The following is a 23,932-nucleotide window of genomic DNA, read 5'->3' as shown; positions in this document are numbered from 1 at the left end:
ATGGTGTCATTTTAGATGTTTGCACTGCATCAAAAGCAAACGGAGGAGCCTGCAGTCTAGGCTGTGGGTTGAATAACAATGTTTTTCCAGGGGAAGAAAAAAAAAAATCTGTGAAGTTTTTAATGAGAAACATGAGTTTCACAGAGGCAGCCTGTACACTGCTCCCGACCCAGCAAGAGCGATGGCTCCTATTTCCCTGGATATCAGCTTTTGTGGCCCTTTGTGTTTCTGAAGGCTGTGAAGCTGTGGAGTCATCTTGGACTTGAAAAGCAGGAGGGGGCTGGTGTTTTCCTGTGCATGGTGGATCTTCCGGGACAGCTTTCCAGTTGCGTGCTCCTTGCTAAAGCCGAGCTCTGTGATGTGTGGCTGGGAGATGCTGGGCACAATGTGTGTCCAGAAGGAGAAAGGGTGGTACTGAGGGGCTTAAAATCACTGCACGGGAATCTGCTTTTCCTGAAATGCCTGCATGCTAAAGATGGTGAAAACTGCTGATGCAGGAGAGCAGAGCATCTTTGTCAGGCATCTGTCTCCCAACCACATTCCTTTCAAGCAAGGAGGGCTGCTGGGGAAGTCTCTGCTCTGCAGACCTCCCGCTGCCTTCCTGACTTCTCAGAAAGGTCATGTGAAGACTAATGTGATCAAAAGGGTTTTTAAAGTGTTATTTAAAGCATGTTGACTGTTCTGCAGAGGGTTTCGGTCCTGCAGAATCGGGAAATTTCACTGCTTGTCAGCCATGACCCAGAACTTCGCTGTGGGGTCTCACCAGAGAGGACATACTGGCAACTGAGGGCTTTTATGTGGTTGCCTCGCTTGGCTTGGTCTTATCCCTCTTTGATTTTCCTTGCAGTGCATGAACACATTGCTTTGCTGTTGCCCTCTGAAGTGTGTTGAGGTTCGTGCGTGGTGGTGTTTGTACCAGGGAGCTGTTTGTGGGAGTTGTGGAAATGGTTGTACCCAGGAAATGGCAATGAGTCTGGCTGCTCAGGCACGGCCTCTGGGCTCCATGGAGCTGACTCTGAGTAGTGTTGGATGTGATGCATAATTTGGTAGAACTGGAGAATACCCAGAAAAGGCCCTGGGCTGTGTGGAAGAGGCACAAAACATCCACCAGCAGGCTGAGTTGGGCTTGGAGACTGCCACAGGACATGTAGATGCTTTGCCAGGGCTCTCCACTGTCAGAGTTGGTGCTTCTCAAATACCCTCAACACTTTCCTTGCATGATGGATAAAAGCTGTGCCACCCTCCTGATGTTACACCTTGTGATGCAAAGTCCTCCAGCCTCTTGCTGGGTGGTTTCTCTTGCTTTGAAATTTATGGATTGAAAGAAAGCTCAAAAAAACATTTATTTCCACACAAAATCAAGGTCTGTGCCTTTCCTTCACCTCACTTTTTGCTGGATGTTGAAATACAGCAGTCAGTCTTCCCAAACTTGATACCACCTCTCATCTCCTCTTCTGAGATGGCTCTGATCAAGGCTCTCTCCATGGGATGATGACCAGCCCAGCCACTGGTGTGCCAGCAGGTATTTGGATAACTCCCTGTCCTGGAATTGAGGTCCCTTTCTTCAGAAATCTACTCAAAGAGTTTCCAAAAATTATTCTGGAATAAAATGTCAACAGAGGAGGCTGATCTGGAATAGCAATTGCTGAATAATTTATTCTGCAATGAGCAGATAATTTCCCTACATGGAGCAGCCCAAATAAGCTCCAGAATTTAAGCTTTATTGGTTTGGGGGCCAGAGTGGGGAGGAAATGGCAAAGTTTTCATGAAGTTACTGAAGTGAGCTAAGCTGTTTAAGTATAATAATATTTCTGCAATATAAAGTGTGTGTCTGTGGTCTCCTTAGTGAAATTATATATATATATGTGTAAAAAGAAAAAAAAAAGGTGGGTTTATTCTAAAAGTCAGCAGGAGAGGGGAGTCATTCTGGTGCCTTCTCCTGGGGTCTTTGCTCAGCTCCTGAATGGGGAGTTGAGGGCGGAAATGGCAAAATGGTGTCACCTTAGAGCTTTTTCCACTTTGGGGAGGCAGTTTTAATGCAAAGCCATTTTCTGTGTTTAGAAGTGAGGTTCTCGGAAGGAAGTTAATTGACCTTTTCAACAAATTTGTTACTGAGACCATTACCAGAAATGCTGTTGAAATGCTTTGTAAATACAGTGTTCATTTAACAACACTGCCAGTGACTTAGAAAGTCAGACTTTATGCTCTCTTAAAAATGAAAGAGCTATTCTTAGTGGAAAAAGTGTCTTTTTGGGGAAGAATTTGGAGCAGATTTTCGCGTTGAATCTAGGCTGCCTCATTCCCTTGGAAGGCGTCTGAGGGCCAGGAAAATCATAACTAATAACTTCCCTATAAATTGTAGAGCTGCTATTTTAAGGTCTGGTGTCTCAGGGAGGAGCAGGGTGGTGTCCTGCTTCCCTCCATTACTGTGTGATGCCCTGGTTTGATTCTGATTAAGATAGTCCTGCCCTATACAAGACCAAAATGTGGGAAGAAGACAAGTCAGGAGCTTCTCAGGCTTGGTTTTGCTTTTGTTTTTCAATATTGGTAAATTGAATTTGTGTTTTGATTTGAAGATGGCCCACTCCCGAGGCAGCTTTAAATGCTAAAATACGCATTGAATGCAATTAATCGTTGCATGTTTGGAGACAAAATCCAGAGTTGCTCCCCAGCCTCAGGGTAAGTCCTGGAAAAGCGGCCAATTCCGGAGGGAGGTTGTGTCTCAGAAAAACAGGTCAGCAAGGCGAGCAGATACCTCGAGAGAAAAGCATGTCCATGGCTCTGGATCAACTTCTTGCACAAGCAGAGGGCCCTATGGAAGGAGCCCTTAAACCAGGAGCAACGGGTTAAGGGCTCTGGCACAGGAGGCACTTTGCTTTAAGGGCCGGGATTATGTTTTTGTGGCGCTAAGAGCTCTGTGAATCACCACATTAAAAAGGCGATGAAGGGAAGAGCACTGCTCCCTTTGCTTTTGACTGTGATGAAGTTCAGTGATCCCATCATGGTGACGCTTACATGAAGGGATAGGAGGCAGTTCCTAATTAGAACCCTTTTATGTGCTAGAAGCCAGCTTCTCAGCTGTTGGAAATCTGGGTGGCTTCATTGAAGTCAGGAGACGACCCCATCTGAGTCTCGTGTGTGAGTTTTGGCATCTCCCATCAGTTTCCTTGAGGCAGCCGAGGTGGTGACAGCGCGGGGCTGGGTTTGCTTTGTGGCAGCTCCAACTGATGGCACGCATGAGCCCGGAAGCTGCGGCAAAAGTGAATTTCCTCCCTGTGGATATTTTCTTTCATGCTTGAAAACGCCCTTGCATCTGCTGAGCAAACACCTGAACAAGGAACTGTGTTGCTCCTTGTTCGGGTATAGCCACTTGTAGGCACAGGGAGAAGAGGAGAGGGCTGGATGCTTTGGGGATGGTCACAAAAATGCATCACGTTTTCTCCCTTGACTGTAAGGATGCTGCATTCACTGCTTCTGCTTAAAATTGTACTGCACATCTTCACCTTTCTCACATTTCTGGTTTTTGTAAGAAAAGTCCTTATATTCAAGATGCCTATAAGTTAGTTACACTGTAGCAGTAGAGAACTGAGATTTGACAGCATTTTGCCACTAGTTACTGCATCACATGTTAACCAAGATGCAGTGAAGTCATCGTCTCTTCAAGCCCTTTCTGTTGCTTCAGAACCATCATTTAGATTGTCTGGATCTGACCTGCTAGCAGAGGAATTCAGCTTGCAAGGCTACACCTTAGCAGAGGAAATCAGTCCAAGCTTTAAAACTGGTTGTGTTTTTTTCTTTTTTGCCCAAACCGTATGTCTTCAGAGCAAGGGTTGTACATCTGCATAGATTAAAAACCCATTTGTGGGCAGGTGTTGGAAGATTGTGGAAGGTGATGCTGGAAAGGATGGTCTTGGCTTTGGGGCTGGCAACAAGGACCCAAAAAACCTGGTTCTTAAGAATGATATGGGCAACAAAGAGCACTCCAGGCTGGGGAGAAAATGGAGAACATTTTGTAATACTTTTGGGTAAAATCACAGATTAGGACTGGTTGTCTGGAGCATGGCCTTGGGCCAGCCAAGCCCCTGAGCTGGGTAGGGGGAGGGGAAAAACCTCCATTTCAGGCTCCTAGATAAACAAACACCAGAAATCTCGTAAGGGTAATAATGGAAATCACTGAGAAATTGAGTTAATACAAGGGCATCTGTGTAAGTGAATGCTCGGGACAGGGAAACGGCTTTGTCCTTTAACTCTAGTAATGCTGGAGCAGATGGGAAGCGCGGTGTGCTTCACGCATTAGCTGGCTCGGATAAAGAGCAAGGCAGAGGCCGGTCCTCTTGGCTGATTAGAGGTTAACAGGGATAGAAACCAGCGGATTGACTCTTCATTTGCAGGAGGTGTTGTGGGATCAGAGCAGATGGCAGAGAGAGCGTCCCTCCAGCTTACTCAGCTGCTCAGAGGAGCTTACGGCTCCCTCCAGCACAAACAGCCCCATTCCATCTCCTCTGTTTACAGCTGCAGCTCTTGCTTCTTCCCTGGCCTACCTGGAGAGGTGGTAGAAGAGTATTTCTCCCAAACCTGTGGTAGTGGGTGCCTGAGGCCGTAGGTGTGTGGTGGGGACCCTTGCAGGCATGGTGCATGCTCTCCAACTCATCCAATATCCCTTTGTTTCGGCTCCTCCTGCGGCAGCTCAGCTGCGGGCATGGCTCCTTCCTGGGGTGATGTTAATGGTCTTTGTTAGCTCTGTGAAAGTGGAGGTGCTTTTCCAGGATGATAATGACTGGGCAAGGGCAGGAGCATGGTAGGGACCGGGAGGAGGGCTGCAGGGGGGAATCTTTTAGCAGCAGAATTGTGGCTCTGTGCTGCTGGGGCGGCATCCTCCTGGCCAGTCATCGCCTGCCTCCTTCATCCCTGCCAAAGTCTGTCTCAACAGCAGCACCTTTGCCTGCGGTCACAAAACAGAGTAGCTTTGGAGAGGAGGGAGGATGGAAACTCATAGCAGCTCTGCTCATTGACTCGCTGGAAGCCTGGATTCCCTATTTTGCAAGGGAGAAATGGCAATTGATTCAGCCTTACCCTCTTTCTTTCTGTCTGCCAGTGCTCTGAAAAGGCACATTTTATCTGTGTGTGACAACACCTGCCTAGGGTGCCTCTCATTGAGCCGCTGAATCAAAAGAGCAACAAGAAAAGTGGGTTTAATTGCACACATCTTCAGCAGAGTCTTTCTTGCACTGGCAGCACAAAAGGCCAGCCCTGTGCTGGTTGAATGGAGCCCGGGAGGGCTGGGGCACGCCGTACTCTCGTTACTATCGGAGGCAGATGATTCACTTTGCTGGAGCATTGTCATGTGCAAATGAGTTCATGAGCCCATCTCCTTTCCAACTGCAAGGTCAGGGACTGAGCAATTGTCAGCATCAGCCGGCTGGAGGAATTGATCTAGAAGCTGGAAAGCTTCGGGAGATTTTACTAACCTCCGCTTCCCACCGCCCGAGCACACCGACACCTTCCTCCCGTGGGTGTTGTCTACATTACAAATATTGACCGATTTTGAGCTCATGTTTAGAAAGCTGCTGTTTCGAGGCATGGAAATGTGACTGAGAATGGCTTATAAATAACACTCGGGTGCGGCAATTATTATTCATTGCTAGTTATGGCTTTCACACACTGGAAAAACAAATGGTTTTTCCACTAGGAGCTGGAGCTGCAGTCCGTTTAATCACTAAAGAGCTTGGAATCACTTTAGTTTAAAATAACTTTCCGCTGTGGTTTGGAAATTTAAAAAAAAACATATTTGGGTCATGTTAACCTAGTGTATACAACTTGCGCTGAGAATTTCAGTTTACCTCGTGTACATCTGCTGAGGCCCATAAATATCCATCTATTCTTTTCCATTTGGTTTCACAGAGCTCCTGCCTGCCTGAAGACAGAGCTCCCCAAACACAGATTTGGAGTGGGGTTAATCTGGCTAGAGGTGGAGAATCCTGGGAGCTGAGCACAGAGTACAAGAGCAGTGAGCAGCCAAGCTGCTGTCAGCCACAGCCACCCCTCTCTGGCTGTGATGCAAGGGGATGTGGCTGGTGCCTTCAGGAAGCTGCGTGGATGGACTTTCCATCACGTGGCTCCTAACAGAGGCTGCCCAAAATATCAGCCTCAGGTACTGGGAGGTTACTTAAGGTTTTGACAGCTAGGTGTGGTTGTGAGTTCTTTATGTACATGGTCCAGCGGTCCATGCTCATGGCATGGATGTGGTGCACATTTCCCTCTACTGAGCCATTCCTTGCCCTGCTTCAGAATTATCACAAGGACAGAGAAGAGGCTGTGGAGGAGACAAAAGAACCACAGTGCCATGAAGAAATGTTCCCCACGTTACCTGTGTGTTACTGGCCATCACCCTCTCACGCAGCAGTGCCAGTGCAGCATCCTCAGGGTAGGGTCCTGCAGGTGGCTGCAGCTCTGTGGTGCTTTCCACCCCTGCAGGACCGTGCCAGCGCTCCGGGGAAGGCGGGCGACTGCCACGCCTGGGAAGGAAGAGCTCATTTTTTCCGAATGGCACAACTAAGCAAATGACAACTGTGACTTCAGTCTGGGCTGCAGTGTGAAATCCGAGGGATGGCTGTGAGCAGCAACTGCCAGAGGGAGCAGAGCTGAGCACTCGGGTTCCCAGCTAGCGTGGTAGGTGAGGAGGAGTCCTCCTCTCTCTTGCAAGTGTTGGTGCCACACTTATGAGAAGGGAAGGGGCTATGCCTGGCTTTTGCTTGCTTTCGGGGTTTAAATTTCCATCTGGGCATCTGCCTGTCTCCAGACTCCAGGTATTTCAATATTACCAGCCTAAATGTTTGCTTTATCTTTAGTGATTTGCTGAAGGCCACAAAGCAAGGGGTCTTTGCAGCTGGCCTCATGGTAGTTTGGAGCTGCAGGACAGGCTAGTGGTTTCTCCTGGTGGTTGGCATGAGGATATCTGGGTTAAAGATGTCCTGTTGAAAGGCTTTCTGATCTTGCAGTACTGGAAAAGTTTGCACAGCTTCTTTTGGTCAAGTAGGTTTAGAAATCAAAGAATTCACCATCTTGGTTAAAAACACTTCTGTTGAGGTGTTAATACTGTTGTCCCAATAGCAAAGTCTCCTACACTGGGATCCCTGCTAAAGGCTTGATCCTTTGTAACTGTTTGAGAGCCCAGGAATTTTTATTTTATTTTTTGTGGATCCATCCTCCTCCCAGCCTGCAGGGTTTGTCAACTCTGAAGAGGAGAGTGCTGCCCAGATGACAAGTTTGTAATGTGGAACTCACAAACTCCTGGAAAACAATTCTAGGATCTGTTTTAATTTAAATCAGAGGTGCAATGTCCTGTGGCAGAAAAACAAGGAAGGTTCTTCCTCCAGTGTTTTGTCCCCATTTGATGGGTTGGATAGCTGGGATTAGAAAGAGATGAGCTCATCATGCCCTGTGTGCCCATGAACATTCATGGCACCTTTCTGTGCTTTTTCTGGGGCAGTTGTGAACACTCAGCTCCTTTTACAACCTCGATCAAAGAGCCATCCACTGGGAAGCTTCTGTGGTAAAAGTAGGAGAGGGTGTTCTGGGGCAGGGGAAAGGTGAAGATCTTGGGACAAAGCTAGACTCTGGAGGGGCATAATGAGTCTGTAGTTACAAAGATGGTATTTAATTATTTATTTTCCATGGTTTTCAAGCCTTGGCACTGTCACTTTGCTGGCAGCAAATCAAACACCAAGTTAGCTTATGTTAAGAACAGAAGATGAAGTCCTAGATAAGCACTGGGCTGTAGGAATATCTTAAATTGAATGTACAGGGAGGACACAGAGTATGTCTTTGCTCTCAGTGATCAGGGCTGTGTTTCTCTCTATTGAAGCGTTGATATCTCAGCTCCTAGGATGCTCCTTTCTTCTAGGATGTAAGATGAGCAGAGAGGAGGGTACAGTGACAGCTGTACTTTTCCAGGACTACCTACAGCTTTTTGGTGATAGCACCAGCGTTCTGTGTGGAGCAGGAATGTGTGCTTCGATGGACTATGAAGTAACCACACCAAAACCTACCTTTTATCCACCACTCTTCTCTGGGACTGTGATACCCACCACTGCTGGGCTCGTGTGCTCAGCAGCCGTGGTGCTGGGGTGCAGACTTGGCTGCAATGTGGTAGCTGCAGTCTGACCTCACGTTAATGTAAATATCCACAAATAATGCCTCTGTGCCTGCCAGCTCATCTCTCTTCCACCCCTCTGTGTTTAATTTCTGACTCAACTTTTGATAAATGTTTTGTAGAGTTCCTAGTTTATCCTACAGACCTGCTGTCACCACAGCTAAAATCTAAACCAAGACTTGACTTGGGGCTCGAGTGCCAGATGAACTTGGCAGTCGTTGACATAATGGATGGTCCTGTTGGATGTGCAGACCAGATCTGAATTGTGAAGAGCAGCTCTTGGAGCAGATGGGAGAGCACAGCTTTTGGGATGCCTGAGAATATCCTGAGGAATATCTGGACAAATACTCTGTCGTGAGAGGCCGGATCAGACCACAGTTGATATATTTTCAGACTTATACCGGTCTGAAACAGATAATTTGGTTAAATGAGTTCTTCCAGCCTTACACCAGTTAGCCCCAAGTGGGGTCTGGCCCACAGTCGTGTTAAAGTAAGCATTTCAAGGCAGTGTTTATGGCCAGTAATTTGTCCTAGAGTGTTTTATATATGTGTGTGCAGGCATACACATATGAGGATATACGTACATACTTGCTCAGGAACGCGGTTTCCAGTCCCTTTAACTTGTTCAAAAAGTAAACCAGGGAGAAACTGGCAGTGAGTCGGAGCCGCCTGCCAAGCATTGCAAACCAGAGAAGTGGTAAAACATAAACACTTTGGAGTTTATCCTCTGGATTTATATAGTTTGGCTGCCAGGGGACGGGCTTGTGTGGAGGGGGAGGCTCGTCAGCCCCTGCCCGTGCTGCTGCTGCCGCGGCGCCGAGCCCAGCGCCTCCAGAGCCACGCTGCTCCTGCTGCCGTGAGCAGGGAGGGCACTGCAGGGCTGGGCGTCCCTCCCTCCTGCTCTGCTGGCCACATGGGCTGGCTTTTGGGTGATGGCAGCAGAACAGGTCTGCTTTTCCCCCCGCCCCGGCACTAAAGTAAAAGCAGACCTCCTTGACGCTTAATCAGATTTGAATGTGGTTTTTGGCGTGGCTTTAAAGAGACTGGCAGTGAATAGCTGGTTTTGATGCCATTTATTAAAAACCTCTGGTAGAATTTGTCTCCGAAAGCCTTTGTAAGAGCTGGCAAACGCACAAGGGTTTGATGCAGTTAATGTATTTTAATCTTCACCCCCCCACCCCTTCTCCTTTTCTGTCGCTAATTGTAGGGCTCTCAGCTGTCTGCTGCCTTCTCCAAGGGGATGGCAGGCTCTGCAGGGACCTGTACATACACAGGCTTAATGAGGTTGCAGTGGCACGGAGAAAAGTGAGCATCCTCCTCAGGGAGGATGGCTGGGATGGGCACTGTGAGGTGCCAGGTCCCACACCATGTTCTTCTGACAGGGGGACACCAGATTGCCCTGGCTGTGTTAATTAACCTTCTGGTGCAGCCTCACTCTCTTGGAGGAACAAGGTAGATGAGTGTGAGAAACAAGGATATCCCTTTTCCAGGTGGCTGAGCAAGTGCAGAGTGTTGGTGTTGCACCCACTCAGCAACTGGATCATGAGGAGGACTCCCTGATGCTCCCATTCAAAGTGAGGTTGATAGGCATCCATCACTCAGTCTTACCTCACTTAGTCTCTCACTTGCTTGGTACATCCATAATTCTTTGGACCCATGGGGCTTTCTGAACCCATTTCATGTTCCTCATGTGTCTGGTTCTTCTGGGAGCTTTTTTCACATTTTATGCCTGAAGGCACTGCACCCACTTTCTGCATGGTAGGAACTGTCAGGAGCCCCATAACATTGGTGTGAACGATTTGTGGAACTCAGGGAGCGGTTTTCCCCCAGCTGTGGTTTGGTCTGTGCATAGCTCCTGTCCCTGCTCTTTGTTTCCACTGTGTGGAAGAGCTCAGAGCTGTGACCATGCCCTGGAGCACTCTACCTGGCCGAGAGACCAAAGCTGGAATTGCTTTGCATTTAGTTTGTGGATTTTTTTTGTCTGCCTCATCAAAGAACAGCAAACGTGGTCTTTTTCTACCAGCCCTCACTCATGTGAGTTGCAAATTCAGCGAGAGGGAGGCGTGGATGGAAATGACTCCCAGGAGAGAAACAGTCTGAGATACTTAAACAAATGGGAACCGAGCAGCTTTGCTCTTCCCCTGAGGGTTTGGCTGTTAAATAAACTCGCCGATGAGTCTGGCTGTGTGTGTGTGTGTTGGTGCAGAAGTGTGTTTGTATACACGGGCTGGGTGTTGCTGGGTGTAAGCCACGGGGATGGGCTATGCTGGGTGCTGCACTCCTTGGTATATGAGAGAGAGACACAAGCAGTCTTGGCTTTCCTTCCTGGCACAGCTGGCATGGGTGGTTGTGGTCAGAGAGAGGCTAACCTGACCTTTCCCTCTTCTTCTTTCCCTCTCCAGGGTTCCACCTCAGTGGAACAGTAACGGAGCCAGCGACTGCGACAGAACCAGAGATGACCTACAAGGTGGCCATCAGCTTCGACCGCTGCAAAATCACCTCCGTGACGTGTGGCTGTGGGAACAAGGACATTTTTTACTGCGCTCACGTCGTGGCGCTTTCACTGTACAGGATCCGCAAGCCAGACCAGGTCAAACTCCGTCTTCCCATCTCAGAGACCCTTTTCCAGATGAACAGGGACCAGCTCCAGAAGTTTGTTCAGTATTTGATCACAGCACACCACACCGAGGTGCTGCCCACCGCCCAAAAGTTGGCTGATGAGATCCTGTCATCCAACTCTGAGATCAACCAAGTGCACGGTAATTCCTCCCTCCTCACTGTGTGACCCTGGCTCTGTGCTTGGGGCTGGGGTGGTGGTTTTGGTGCCCATGGTGGTGTTCTTCATTTTACATTTGTCTTTGGATGCACAGAAAAGAGCTGTCAGTGTCACACTGATGTTAATGCATGGGTGTTGGGACCGCATGGCTGGGGTGTCCCCAGCCTGCCCTCTCCTCTTCTTTATGTGTTTGTCTGTCAAACATGGGCTTCAACAGGCAGGAAGAGGCAGAGCTGACAGGCTGGTGGTGCACAAGGACAGCTCAGAGTAGAATGGAGAAGCTGAGGACGTGGTGCTGGGACCCTGTGGAGAGGGAGCTCCAGTGGGGATGTGGCACTCCAGCACGTGGGGACACAGTGTCAGCCTGAGCCCTGCACTAAGTCAGATGTGGCTGAGCTGGTAGGAGATAAAGCTTTAATCTCCATGGGTGTTAATTTGCCCATAATAAATGAGCGCCGCTGTTCTTACCTACTGCACAAAGGCAGTGGAGATGTGTCCTGGGGCTTTGTGTTTGGAAAATGCTTTTGACTTCCTCTCCTGAAAATCTGGGGGATAGTGCCCAGCCCAGCCCTGCTCCACTGGCCCAGGATGTGGCCCAGGCTCCTGGGGATCTCCCACAGTGTCTTTTCAAGGAGCCCAGGAGCTGAAGTTGCCCAGGGTCTGCAACAATGAGCAGCTCCCCGCTGTGCCAATCCCACCAGCTGTAGAGCAGAGATAATAAACACTTATCTGCCACGGAAGGGCGTTGCAGGGATTAACACGTGCCTGTTAAGTGTTCTGAAGATGAAAAGCCCCATATGCAGCCTAAAATACCATCTGAACTAGTTGAATCCACATGTAGAGAAGTAAGGCCGGAGGTTCACCGTCACCATGGGGGTGATGGCAGCTCTGATCTTAGATGTGTTCATCTCTCTCAATCTGGTAGTTCCTGTTCCTACCTTGGGAGAGGCCTTTGTCTCCTCTGCTGGGCCACATGTGCTGCATGGGTGGTTGTGCTCTAACTAACTGGCTTTTGCAGGGGGGCCTTCAATTTCTGGCATTGTGAAAGAACGAGGAGCTGTGATGCTGCAAGGATCTGGTGAGGGCCATTCCCTCTCTGAACTGATCTGCTGAAGCTGAGGCTGGGCAAGATCCTTTCTTGGCCATTGTTTGAGGCTGCTTTCTCCTAAGCAGATTGAAGTAAAGCTTTTAAGGCTCTGAATATTTATTGTTCTAGAGTCAGCAAAAGGCTGGTGGTTGAGAGTCTTACAAAGATACAGTTGTTGGCTCCAGTTCAATATCTGCGTCTTGTTTTTACAAGTGGTTTAAAAAAAAAAAAAACAAAGCAAAAATTCTCACTCCCTTAAAATTTACACACTCCAGTGTGTGATTTTAAACCAACAGAAACATGGTCACCCCACAGAGGGTGGCACCTACCTGACACCCCTGTGGCTGCCCGGGTGGTCACAAGTGAGTAAACACCTCTGCAAGCAGGAGAGCAGCCTTGTCTCACCCTGGGGAAGGATGCAGGTCAGCCTTCATATGTTGACACGCTCTTAAGGTGATCCATAGCTCATAAATGTTGCTTCCTGTGAAAAGGATGGCTCCAAACCCCTCACATTCAAGTTCAAGGTGATGCTGTCCCGGGCTTTGATTCTTGATCCCAGACAATGTTGCAAGTTTTGCCCTCTTGGTCCTGCCAGAAGCACAGCCACAGTGCAACCAACTACACTGCAGACCTGCTTGACCCCAGGGTGAGGAAGGGCTGCAACCATGGGGGTCTGTTTGTGGGAGAGGAATTCTGAGTTCTCCAAATGAAGTGAATCCAAATTTGTCCACCATCTTGTCCTTCCCAGATGTCAGTCATGCATTTGGAGTGGGTCACCAATCCTGGGATTTGTAATTCTTTAAGCCATGCTCTACATAGAGCTTTATGTGTATTTCTTGACCCTTGGGGTCACACCCCAGCCTTGGGGTTGGGGCCAAGGTGTCTTTTGGCAGGCCAGCCTCTGCAACCCAAACAGAAACCCACTGTGTGCACTGGACACCTGAAGTTATTACACCCTGGAGCAAGAATGTCCTTATTTTTACCCTGTCCCTCCTTCTTTTGAGAGTATGTCTGTTGAGCTTTGTATCAGCATCAGGTCTTCCTCACCTGCCTCTGGTTACTCTTTCCTTGTTTATATGGCGAGGTTGTAGGATTGAGGAGCTGTTTTTGCACCAGGCTGGCTGAGGAATGCCCCTTGTGCAAGGGGGTTGTCTGATTTTGTAAAATAAGGCTGTCAGGGATGCTCCTTCTCCTCCTGCAGAGCCCGAATGGCAGAGAAAATTACTGTCCATTGTCTGTGGCGCTCAGCTCCGGGCACTGGAGCTTTGTTCCTTGCAGGAGTCTGTAGCCGCGGGCTGCGCACCGCGTGCCGATCTTCCCGGCTGCCTTCCTAGAAGGAAATGCAAACTATCCAGTAATGATGGAGGCTTGGAGCGCAGCCAAGGCGCTTGCGTGTTCCCGGAGGATTCAGGCCAAGCAGAGCCTAGGTGTGCCTGCAGCTCTGCTCCCCACTTGACCTCTGCCTGCTGAAGTGGGTCACGTTTCTGCTCCTGTGCCTCGGCTGCGAAGGGCAGCGTGTGCCAGCGAGAGCATCTCCCGTGTCTGGCACCTCCGCGCTTGGCGTCTGGAGTGGCAGCTGGAGGGAGGGCACCAGGGTAGGTTTCAATGCTCCTCCCCAAGGGGACAAAGCCAGCAGTGTGGCTGCCTGGCACAGAGCAAGGCTGCAAGGATTGCACTGTGCCAGCAAAAGTGACTCGTGGCTGCTTGGTCTCTCCTGGTGGGTGGAATGCTGGGGGCAGCCAGAAGCTGCAGTTGGAAAGCTTGGGTCCAGCAGCTGGGACTCCATGGGAATGAGGATCATCTGGTGGTGGCCACCTTGGCACCCTGTTCGGTCTGCTCTTCTGAGAGCTTAAAGATGGCACGGTGCCTGTGGCCCCAGACTTGGGGCTTAGAGGTTCCCTTCATGCATCACTGATGAATTCTCCCCCTTCCTCGCATAAAGAGCAGGAGATTTTGGCACACCTCATGTTTGCAGCTCTGTAACTCACCCAGCTTGAGCAGCATGTGGACATGGGAGAGGGTGCTGCTGCCCTCAGTCCAGGAGTTGTGGCTGGGGTGGTCTGTCTGGCCCATGGCAATGCCAGTGGATGATGCTGTACCTGTGGTGCTCAGCTAGCGCCATCAAAGGGCTTGGGATGCTCTTCTCAACCAGAAGGGAGAAAAGCCCCAAAACCTCTGCTGTTGCAAGGTGCAGGGGCAACTCCCTCTGAGGACAAGCCATGTGAATCACCAAGGGGCCTCCGTGGTCCTGCAGGGTCTTGGGAGCTTCCTTGGAGGAGAGGACCTTTGGAAAACCCTCAGAGGTAATGGTCCCTCATGCTTTGACATGGGAAAAGCAGATCTCCTCTTGCAAGAGCCATAAGAAGCCTGCTGCCTCATCCATTCCCTTTTGTCCTACATGCATTCTTGACCACCTTAAGCTTTCCTTCAGCTCCTGGGCTAATACTGTCCCACCTTGCTCCTTGTGCACGGCGAGTTGGCTGCCAGGTCAGTGTGCAGCAAGTCCCTGCCTGTCCTGTCACACCGAGCCAAGGCTGATGTTTGAGGAGTCCTCAGGCACTCTTTGACTTTCAGGTCATCTCGAGACAGCGTCTGGAGGGCAGCACCAGTAAATCTATTTGAAATTCTGCCTTCCGGCAGGGGAGGAGGAGAAGGTCAGATCTCCGGGACATTCATGTTCCTGTTTGCTGAGCTGTGGTGGATTTAAGGGAAAAAGCACACCTGAGTGCTGGAGAGAAAGGCAGCTCTTCTCCTTGTCTTGCAGAGCAGCTGGGGTTGCCAAATGACTCCAGAGCACGAGTGGTTCTTGACAAGCAGCTTCCAAAGTTGGCTGCACCAGGTACTGGTACCAGCTGGACCACATTGCTCCTGTCCACCATGCTGGGAGCCAGTCTGGATTCCCTTGTCCCTATGCTGTCAGGTGTATGTGAATCTTCAGGCTGCCCTGGCAGCTCCCTCTGACTTGCCTCCTCTTGAAAATGAGCTGGGAGTCTTGGCAGAGCTGGATTCCTTGCTTTGCTGCTATTTTTAATCCCTTGTTAGAGTTCATTTCCTTTCTGGTGCCTGGTTATTTTCTCTTCAAGGTTTTCTGCCGTTTGCTTATTTGTCCATGTCCTCCCCACCCCCCCGCCCTGAGCTGATCCTTCACATCTGTTTTCTCTCTGGACGCCGGGGAGGAGCCTGGAGGCATTCAGCAACACCACCATGTGCAGTCATGAGATGGCCCTTGTGAATGGCCACCACGACAGCCAGCCCTGCTCCAGGCACCGCTGACCCCGGGGCTGGCACGGCCAGGCCCCAGAGCACTGCTGGGTGCTGGGCACAGTCGCGTGAAATGACCATAAGGGAGATGCTGGAGCAGACACCCTTATCACTGGGTGGCTTTTAGCATCACTTTATCAGCTCCAGGTACTGGTTAAAAATTATAATCATGCCTTTTTCTTTGTATCACCTATCCTGCTTCGAGTCAAATGTTCTGGGAGTGCTTTCCACGCTACTCAGCTGATGTATCTCCCCTTCTTGGGTTCAGGAGCTTGGGTTTGGGACGTGACAGTGCTTTGGCGTGACCCAGAAGGTCCTACTGCCTCCTCAGCCCTGGAAACCTGCGGCTTCCCAGTCCAGGAGCTCCTTTTGTTTTCTTCATGTTGGGCAGCTAATTTCTGAGGAAGGAGTTGAATTTTCCATGCCTGACTTCACTCTGTTTTCTAATTTGTAGATTTTTCCAGTCCTTTTTCCTCAGTCATTGTATTTGCCAAGTCTCACTTGGCTGTCAAACAGTTAAACCCCCAAGCTCCCAGTGAGGGGGGAGCCCAGCTCGGGGTGTGATGGATTGCATTTTTATCTCAGTTTCTACAGCCAGTGTAAACGGGCTGGTGAAACACTCTTTCCACTCAAGATGTGCAATGGTGTTTCCTTAAATCTGAATCCGGCAGGACCAAGATCCAGCACATCTGAACCAGGGCTCTTTGGAGCACGAATGCTGCTATATGAGAAATGTGTTATGCAGGCGCCGGGCTGTTTTACATGCCGTTCCCAGCTCCTTTGGAGCTGAGACATGGAATCACTCATCAGCTGCGTCACGGCGTGCCGCTGCCGAAGCCCCCACGGTGTGAACGTTGGCAAGGGGAAGTGGACAAATCCTGCCATTAATATTTAAACCCAGCACAAATCCCGTTGTTTGCTCTTAAATGTTTATCCAGCTCCCCAGCGTAATTGGGCAGCCCGTTATCTGCCGGGTTGTGCTGCACGTGTGGGAATTCGCTATTACAGCCCTCCCTCTGAATCTTTTATAGGAGAGAAAAATACATTTACAAGCAAATTGGGGCTTTATTTGGAGGCGCGGGAGGCGCGTTGCTAATTTGGCTGCGGCCCGAACCCCAACGTGCGAAGTGCTCAATGTGTTGCGTGGGAGGAGGAGGTTTTTATTTAGCTGCACGCTCCCTTCCTCGCTGCTCGGGCTTTCCGTTGCTAACGCTATGTGTGAGCAGCAGGCACGGCGGGGTAGCCCCGGGAACCCCCAAAGAACAAACCTACTTTTTACATTTTGTGACCTCCTCCTCCCCCTTAATCTGTCACAGCGGCCACGGCCGTGGTGAGGGATGAGGGATGAGCTGAGCTTTGGTGGGATGGGTCAGCCCAGGTGACCGCGCTCTCCTGTGCCTGCAGGCAGACAGGTGACCCTGTAGAGGCAGTGGAGGCCGCTCTGGATGGCTGCAGCACGCAGGATGGTGGGGAGGAGGATATTAAGAGTGCAAGCGTCTGGGATACCTAGCGATGGGGCGGGATAAGCGCTCATGGTAGACAGATTAGTCATCGGTTCCTGATAGGGGATAATCACCGGCTTGTCTGCTCTTTATCTGCGAGATAAGGATGAGGCTGGGGGAGGGAAGGAGAAGGCACAGAAAAGCTCAGAGGGCCGGCACAGACTGTCCCTGTCCCTGGCTGTGATTGTCCCTCGTGGCTTAGGACAGGACTGTGGGCTGACTCTGGTTTTACACTGAGCAGGACTTGCCCTTGCTGGGGGCTCAGGGTTTAACTACTTCTCCAGGGGAGTTGGGATCAGGATCAGGGCATATGTGGCAAAAGGCCTCATGCTCATGCAGGAACTGTGATTTCCTTTCTGCTGCTCCAGCTCTCATCCCAATTATGTGGTTGTGTCAACTATAAATTATTCTGCAGAGGGAGCAGCAGCATCCTGTCCCTTCAGCATGCCTAGAGCTTGCTGGAACTTCTCTCAAGCAGTGACTGTTAGCAGAAATTAAAGTAATTTTGTAAAGGACATTAATACAAATAACTGTATCTTAGCGGGTCAGGAGTGTCCTCAGCCTGCTGGAGGAGCAGAACCCCTGAGGTTGATGTTGTCTTGCTTACAAGACAGGAAGAGACACTTGCCCTGCTGAGCAGGCATCCTGGAGCACAATTTTCATGAATTGTATTTGAGCTCCTGGTTCAGCAATGCTGGGGTGTGCACAGCATCCCAGGCTGTCTCTGTAGGAAAGTGATGTCTGCTCCCCAACCAGATCCCAGTTTTGAAAAAGACATCATGAAGATTTAATTGGGAATGTGTCAGCTACAGCATCCCATGGCTCCTCATGCAGCACCTTGCTCTTCCTGTGCTCACCCTCTTCCTCTCTTGAGAGGGAGATAGGAGAAGCAGACCAAAGTGGAGTGGAGCATCCTCCAGCTGCAGCAGTCCCTCCTTGGTACTGATTTTCCCTAAGGAGTTTCTGTAGAGCAGGACCCAAAAGCAGACAGCTGAAAATTCAACTTTCTGTTCTTTGTGCTCTTGGCTGTTCACTGGAGTTGTGCTACTGCCTGTCCTGTGAGCCCTGGAACCCATGGCTGGGATGTAGGATAGTGTTTGGGCAGGAAAATGGGAATTGAAAAGGGCAAGGTGAGGGAAGCATGATCCAACTTGTTTAAATCAATTGTGGGTTTTCTTTCTTTCTTTTGTTCTCTGGAAGATGAAATGCAGCGTGTGAATGCATATGTGTGCCTGCCAAAGGCCCTGCTCTGGTCACAGCTTGCTCTTTGAAGGGTTATTGATCCTTTGTTCTTTCCCACGGAGGGTCTCTCTCAGGCAGGTACACTGATGCCCAGGAACTTGTCCCCTGTCCTAAAGCAAGCGAGGGGCAGGACCAGGTGTTTAACCCAGGGCTCTGGAGCCCAAGTGCAGTAGTACCTTTGTTAGACTGTTCCAGACATGGGGAAGGGCCTGCAGGAATTGGAGCTTTACTGATGCTTTAACAAACCGGCCATGTGGAGCAGGAGCTCTGGGCGCTCCCTGGAGCCGCAGAGCGCTGCGGGCTCTGCAGCTGTGCTGCCTGCACTCCTGGGGCTTGGGAGGAAGGCAGGTCCCTGGTCTTCCTCAGCCTCATCTCATGTGGAGTGCAGAGGGTGAGGGGCCATGCAAGCATTAGCCCTGTGGTCAGGATATCCTTCCTGATGGCTGCTGCCAGTACTGTGTTAGGACAGCACAGTGCTGCCACTCGGGCTCACTGCTGAGGAATCAAGTTGGTTTTCTGTCACCTGAGCCGATAAAGTAAAGGTGGGTTCCTAATAAAACAGAGGTAGGTGCACTCCTTGCTAGTGGGACTGCTGACCCTGCTGCCATAAACATGGTTGTCTCTCTTCTTTCTCCCCCCTCATCCTCTCAGGCGCTCCTGACCCCACTGCTGGGGCCAGCATCGATGACGAGAACTGCTGGCACTTGGACGAGGAGCAGGTCCGAGAGCAGGTGAAGCTGTTCCTATCTCAGGGAGGGTACTACGGCTCGGGGAAGCAGCTCAACTCCATGTTTGCCAAGGTGAGGAGCCGGCTGCTCTCTCCCATCTCTGCTCTGCGTGTCACGTAGCTGGCACTCGCTGGCTGCCCTGGCAGGGTGCCCATCACAGCTGGGAATCTCTGCTCCAGTGCCTTCTCGCCCTGTCGCAGAGCAGGCAGTTGTAATCCAGGCTCTGGGTCAGGCCTGGATTGTCTCACCTGCTGTCCTGGCAGGTTCTTTCCTCCCATGGATACCATGGTCCCTGTGCAAGGAAGGGCATTCCCCCATCTCCCCTTCAGCGCAGTGGGGAAAAAGCCAACCCTGCAAAGCCTACCAAGACCATGGGAAGGTGGAACCATAACCCACAGATCTCACCACCCTTCTTTGCAGAAGGGCTTTGCTTTCATGTTCTTAATCTCAGTCTCCTTCACAGCCTGGCTGTGGCTGCTACTCAACCGGGCTCCCGTCAGCCTCATCACAGCCATTGCATGAGGGTTATAATGCGTGACTCTCCATTATACACACACACATATATATGTATGTATGCATTTACATACACTCTGAACCCTCAGGCTGAGGAAGCTGTGGGTTGCCAGCCAGGTGAATGTGTCTTAAGCACCTTTGAGGGGCCATGGTTTGTCTCACCCAAGGCTTTCTCTTTGTCCTTTCCAGGTCCGGGAGATGCTGCGCATGAGGGACTCCAACGGCGCCAGGATGCTGACGTTGATTACAGAGCAGTTCATGGCTGATCCTCGGCTCTCCCTCTGGAGGCAGCAGGGGACAGGCATAACAGAGAAGTGCCGGCAGCTCTGGGATGAGCTGGGTAAGGGTCACTGCCTTGCAGAGAGGAGCAGAGTTACCTGTCTGCTGGCCCAATGGGCATCATTACAGACGCTCTGTGGGGCTCTGCTTTGGGAACGGAGACCTTGAGACATGCCAGGACCTTACTGCATCCCTTGCTGGGGAATCACTGTGAGACAGCTGGATCAGGCCCAAACCACACAGTTCAAAACCTTAAACCTGCCCCTCTCCTGCAAAAGGATCAAGGATGATAGGTGTGCAGTGTGTTGCTGGTCCTGTGCTTCCAGCAGGCTGGTATTTGGTGAGCTGCCCCAAAGCCTTTGTGAGGGAGGACACAGGGCAGGTGAGCCCCAGGGCCTGGATGTAGCCTGGATGTGGAAGTTCTGTTCCTGGGGGAACCTTGATCCAGAGAGGGGAAGGCGGGTTCTCAAGTCTCATCACATCTAACAGATTCTGCCTGCTGTGGTGCACGTTTCCAGAGTGAGGGGGGCAGGATGGGCAGCACAGAGCCTGGCTGTGAGGGAAATGCAGTTCTGGGTAATTCTAGCTAAGCACCTTAGACACCAGCTCAGCTGGCTGACACTGTAATATCATTAGAATAAAACATTTAGGTGACGTGGGCTTGGGGAGTAGGGTTGTGTGGCGAAGTTAACCCTGCAGTTCTGTGCTCTCTGGATATATGGGATCTTGGGTGAATAGTTTGACTTGAGCCATAGTTTGATGAGTGAGTTTGAGCTCCTCTGCAGCCTACTGGTAGGAGATACTGTGCCAAGGGCAGGGGCAGATGGACTGGCACCAAAGGGATATGGTAGAGCTGGAAGAAGGATTAGGATGGTCTGGGATCTGGAACATCTGAAACTGCAGCTGGAAATCACAAACCCACCTACCAAGTGCCCAACAAATGCAAACAGAAATGAGGCTGGGAACCCTGGCCAAACTATGCAGACAAGATCTGGGCAGGGGTGGGATGTCTTGTTTTTGTATGAAGTTTCCTGGATGGAAATAACCACACCAGCTCTGGAGAGCTCATCTGTGCTTGCTTGCCAAGAAGATATTTCCAGGATTTTGGGATGCTGCAGCTAGACAATTGGATATGCAAGGAGCCCGGAGAGGTGGCCAAGTCCACCAAGCCAGAATTTCCACATGGAAGAAAGCAAGCGCACTGGTGATATATGAATGGATGGGTGTGTGGGCAGGCCTGGACGCAGGAAGCAATTTGTTTAAAATTACAGATTATTTGGCCAGATTTCCAAACTGCTATCCAAGCGGGAGCACAGGAGAGGCGAGGGTGGTTGGGTTTCAGTCCTGGCTTAACTGTACAAGGACCAGGTTGGTGCACGCAGGTTTGGTCGGCAGAGCGGGAGGAGGTGGCAGCACGTCCCCGTTGGCAGATGGCAGAGTGGCTGGGGAATGTCAGGGCCCTTCCAGTGCTGGATCAACACGACAGCAGGGGAAGCGTGGTGCCAGCCAACACACGTCAGAGCAGCTCGCCTGGCAGAGGCGCGTCACACGTGAGGGTCTGGGCATCTCCATGCTGAAGAGAAGCTCCTGTAGAGGACACGGTGGTGTTCCAAGAAGCAACTCCAGAAGGGCATGGAATGTACTCAAAGCAGGGATTATTCCTTCATTTTACAGAAGCCTTTTGCATTTGGCCTTGTGCAGTGTTTACTGTTGGAGCAGAGCATATCTCTGAAGGAGGTGTGGAGGCACAGAGACCAGAGCTGCTCGGAGTTGGGGGTGTTCACCAGTAACAAACATCAGGAATGCAGAGCAGTGTCCTAAACCATCCCTGGGTGGGTAACAGTAGCCAGGGCACATGGGGCAGTGGAAGCACCACATCCCACTGCTTGTGGGCTGTGGATGCCAAAGCTGCCAGTATTACCATTACTGCTGAAGGGAGGGATGAGGAGCCTGTTGCCAGCTGCCATGGGAAGCCCTGGCACAGACCACAATCCTCCACCACTTAGAAGCAAAAAAAGGGCCTCTTGGAAATTATTTTGGGCACGTGTTTAATAATTAATCATCGATTTTAGCAAAGACTGCATCACAGACTTGCGTGGGATTGGAAGAAGATCAGCCTTAAAGAAGATTGTGGATTTATGCTGGGGAAAATGTAAAGGATTTTGCAGGATTTCAGAGTTATAAAAAAAAAAAGGAAATGAAAATAAAAACGGGATGGTTTGCTTGTGCCTGTGCTGCCAACTGAACCTCTATTGCCCCGTCTGCTGGGGAGCCAGAGGAAGGACCTGCTGGATGGGGAGCTCAGCAGCGTGGGAGTATTTGCCCTGGCGCATTAGTACTTACGATTAAAGCCTAATTACAAAAAATAGACGAAAAACCAGCTGAAGTGCAGCCTGACCTTAATCTGCCTGGAGACGGGTTTATTTATCTCGGCCACTTGTTTACAGTGGGGAATTTCAGCAGATTAAGCCGGGGAGCGACCCTGTGGGAAACGGGAGAATTTCTTTGATGGTTGGGAAACTTGGGCGCGGGATCGGAGCGCCTGTCTGCTCTGGGGCCTGCAGCCAGGACCACTGGGCTGGGAAGGCTCTGACCCCCCCTGTCCCTGCACCCAGCCCCGTCATCAAAAAGCATTTTTGTTTAGAGGCTTAGCTTAATCGTGATCTGCCGCTTTGTTCCCCACTTAACCTCCTGCTATCAGAAAGTTCAGATGAAGGTTTCTGCAGCATGTGAAGAGACATGGAGTCTGACCTGGTGTGGCATTTCGGCTCAGGACAGGAGTCACTTGTGCTGTCAGCTGATGTCACTTGACCACAGGGCTCAGAAAACCACTCTTGTTATATCTCCCAGATAATTATCATGACTGAGACAGATGCAAATCTCACTTCCCTCCTAGTTCCCACCTCCCCACCACATCGTTCTTTCTGCAGGAGAGCCCAGGGGCATAATGTTTTGGCATGCAAAGGATGCCTCAGAGGGCTCTCAAAAATAGGCAGCAAAGTCATGAGGCTTCCGAGGAACGCATATTAGCAGAGCTGTGGGAGCCAAAAATCCAGCGGGTGCATCCCATTCCTGGGGGCGGTGAAGCTGGAGCACCAAGCCTTGTTACTGCCTGTCAGCCAGGATCTGTGCACCCTCAGAGGCGTGAGTTGAAACTGCCCGAGGCTGCTTTTGACACAAGCACCCCCAGAGTGGGCGAAGAGCAGCGAGAGCAGTGACAACAGGGGGAGCACTGGTGGGAAGGGAATGCCCGACACCCAGAGTCGAGTGCAGGTTTTATCTCATGGCCACCCGAGGAGGTGGGAAGCTCTATCCCCTTCCTTAAGGAAGACTCATTTTCTGGAGCTGAGACCTGATTTTTATAAAGATGCCATGTCTGAGTATCCCCCATGGAGCCTGCAGGAGCCTGTGAGTGAGTGACATAGATCTACTCTGGTAAGGATGGGCCCCCAGGGAGGTACCTCTTTTACACATTAATTAATTGCTGATGTTGCAGCTCAAAAATCTTAATCCCCTCTGTTCATCAGAAAAAAGTGAGGTGTTGGTGGGCTTTTCTGGGGGCAGAGATTGAGCTGAACTGGGCAAGGGCTGCTTTGGACATTTGCTGGTGCTCGTGCCTGCAATTGCTTTTCCCATGCCCATTCCTGGATGTGATGCTGCTGCCACCATCTGCGTTGTGACATGGTGACGTCTGTCCTGCCCAGCCAGGCAGCTCCAAGGAGCCAGACAGGCACAGCCTCCACGCCTTACTAATGATTTGAACCAGACATGTCCACAAGTTCCAGCTGGCAAAGGATTGGTCAGGGGCCATGCACCCCAGAAGCACCACCAAAGCTCAGCTGTAATGCAGAGGAGCAGAGATGCACCAGAGTGGAGCCAGGGCCAGGACATTGCTGCTCAGCCTGGGTTTGCCTCATGTTGTCTGGCAGAGGGACTGGCTGCTCTGGCTCCCGTTGGATCTGCAGCCTTGCTTGGGGCTGTTTGGCTCAATGGCAGGGCTGGGGAGCTGCTGCTCAAAACACAGCCAGCGAGGGAGGTGGTTGGGGCTTGTGGAGGAATCTCCTTGTTGTGCAGTGGAGGCATGTTGGGTGATGTTGTGCTGCTGGCTGTCACTTTGGGATGGGAACTTTGGCTCTGGAAGTGATGGAGAGGTGAGGGACAGCAGGGAGAAGGAAGGTGCTCCAGGGCTCTGCTGAGCCCATGGAGGAGAGGCAGGGAGGGTGTTTCTGCAGGAAGCTGAGCTGTTCCACGCGTGTGACAGGATTTGACATGGACAGAGAGAGAAGCAGCAGGAGCTGCTCAGCCTGAGGGGATCCCTGGGGATACCTCATATTGCAGCTGTGTCAGCCTACAGCCATCCCACCCCGCGGGGAAGCACAAGGGAGGGGACAT

At 50.8% G+C, this 23,932-nt stretch overlaps 1 protein-coding gene across 1 annotated transcript in view; it reads left to right on the top strand.

The window, feature by feature from the left end:
• The window catches only part of ZSWIM5 (zinc finger SWIM-type containing 5), a 97,646-nt gene that overhangs the window by 55,509 nt on the left and 18,205 nt on the right, over nucleotides 1-23,932 (top strand). Inside the window, exons 2-4 of the mRNA XM_058030631.1 lie at nucleotides 10,555-10,911; nucleotides 18,672-18,820; nucleotides 19,451-19,601. Coding sequence (XP_057886614.1) covers nucleotides 10,555-10,911; nucleotides 18,672-18,820; nucleotides 19,451-19,601 — 657 coding nt within the window. The remainder of the gene's footprint in view (nucleotides 1-10,554; nucleotides 10,912-18,671; nucleotides 18,821-19,450; nucleotides 19,602-23,932) is intronic.

This window comes from Melospiza georgiana, chromosome 9, assembly GCF_028018845.1.
Source record: "Melospiza georgiana isolate bMelGeo1 chromosome 9, bMelGeo1.pri, whole genome shotgun sequence".
NCBI classification, from domain to species: Eukaryota; Metazoa; Chordata; class Aves; order Passeriformes; family Passerellidae; genus Melospiza; species Melospiza georgiana.
The sequence above is the reverse complement of the archived record's forward strand: the minus strand, read 5'-3'. Positions and strand labels throughout refer to the sequence as shown.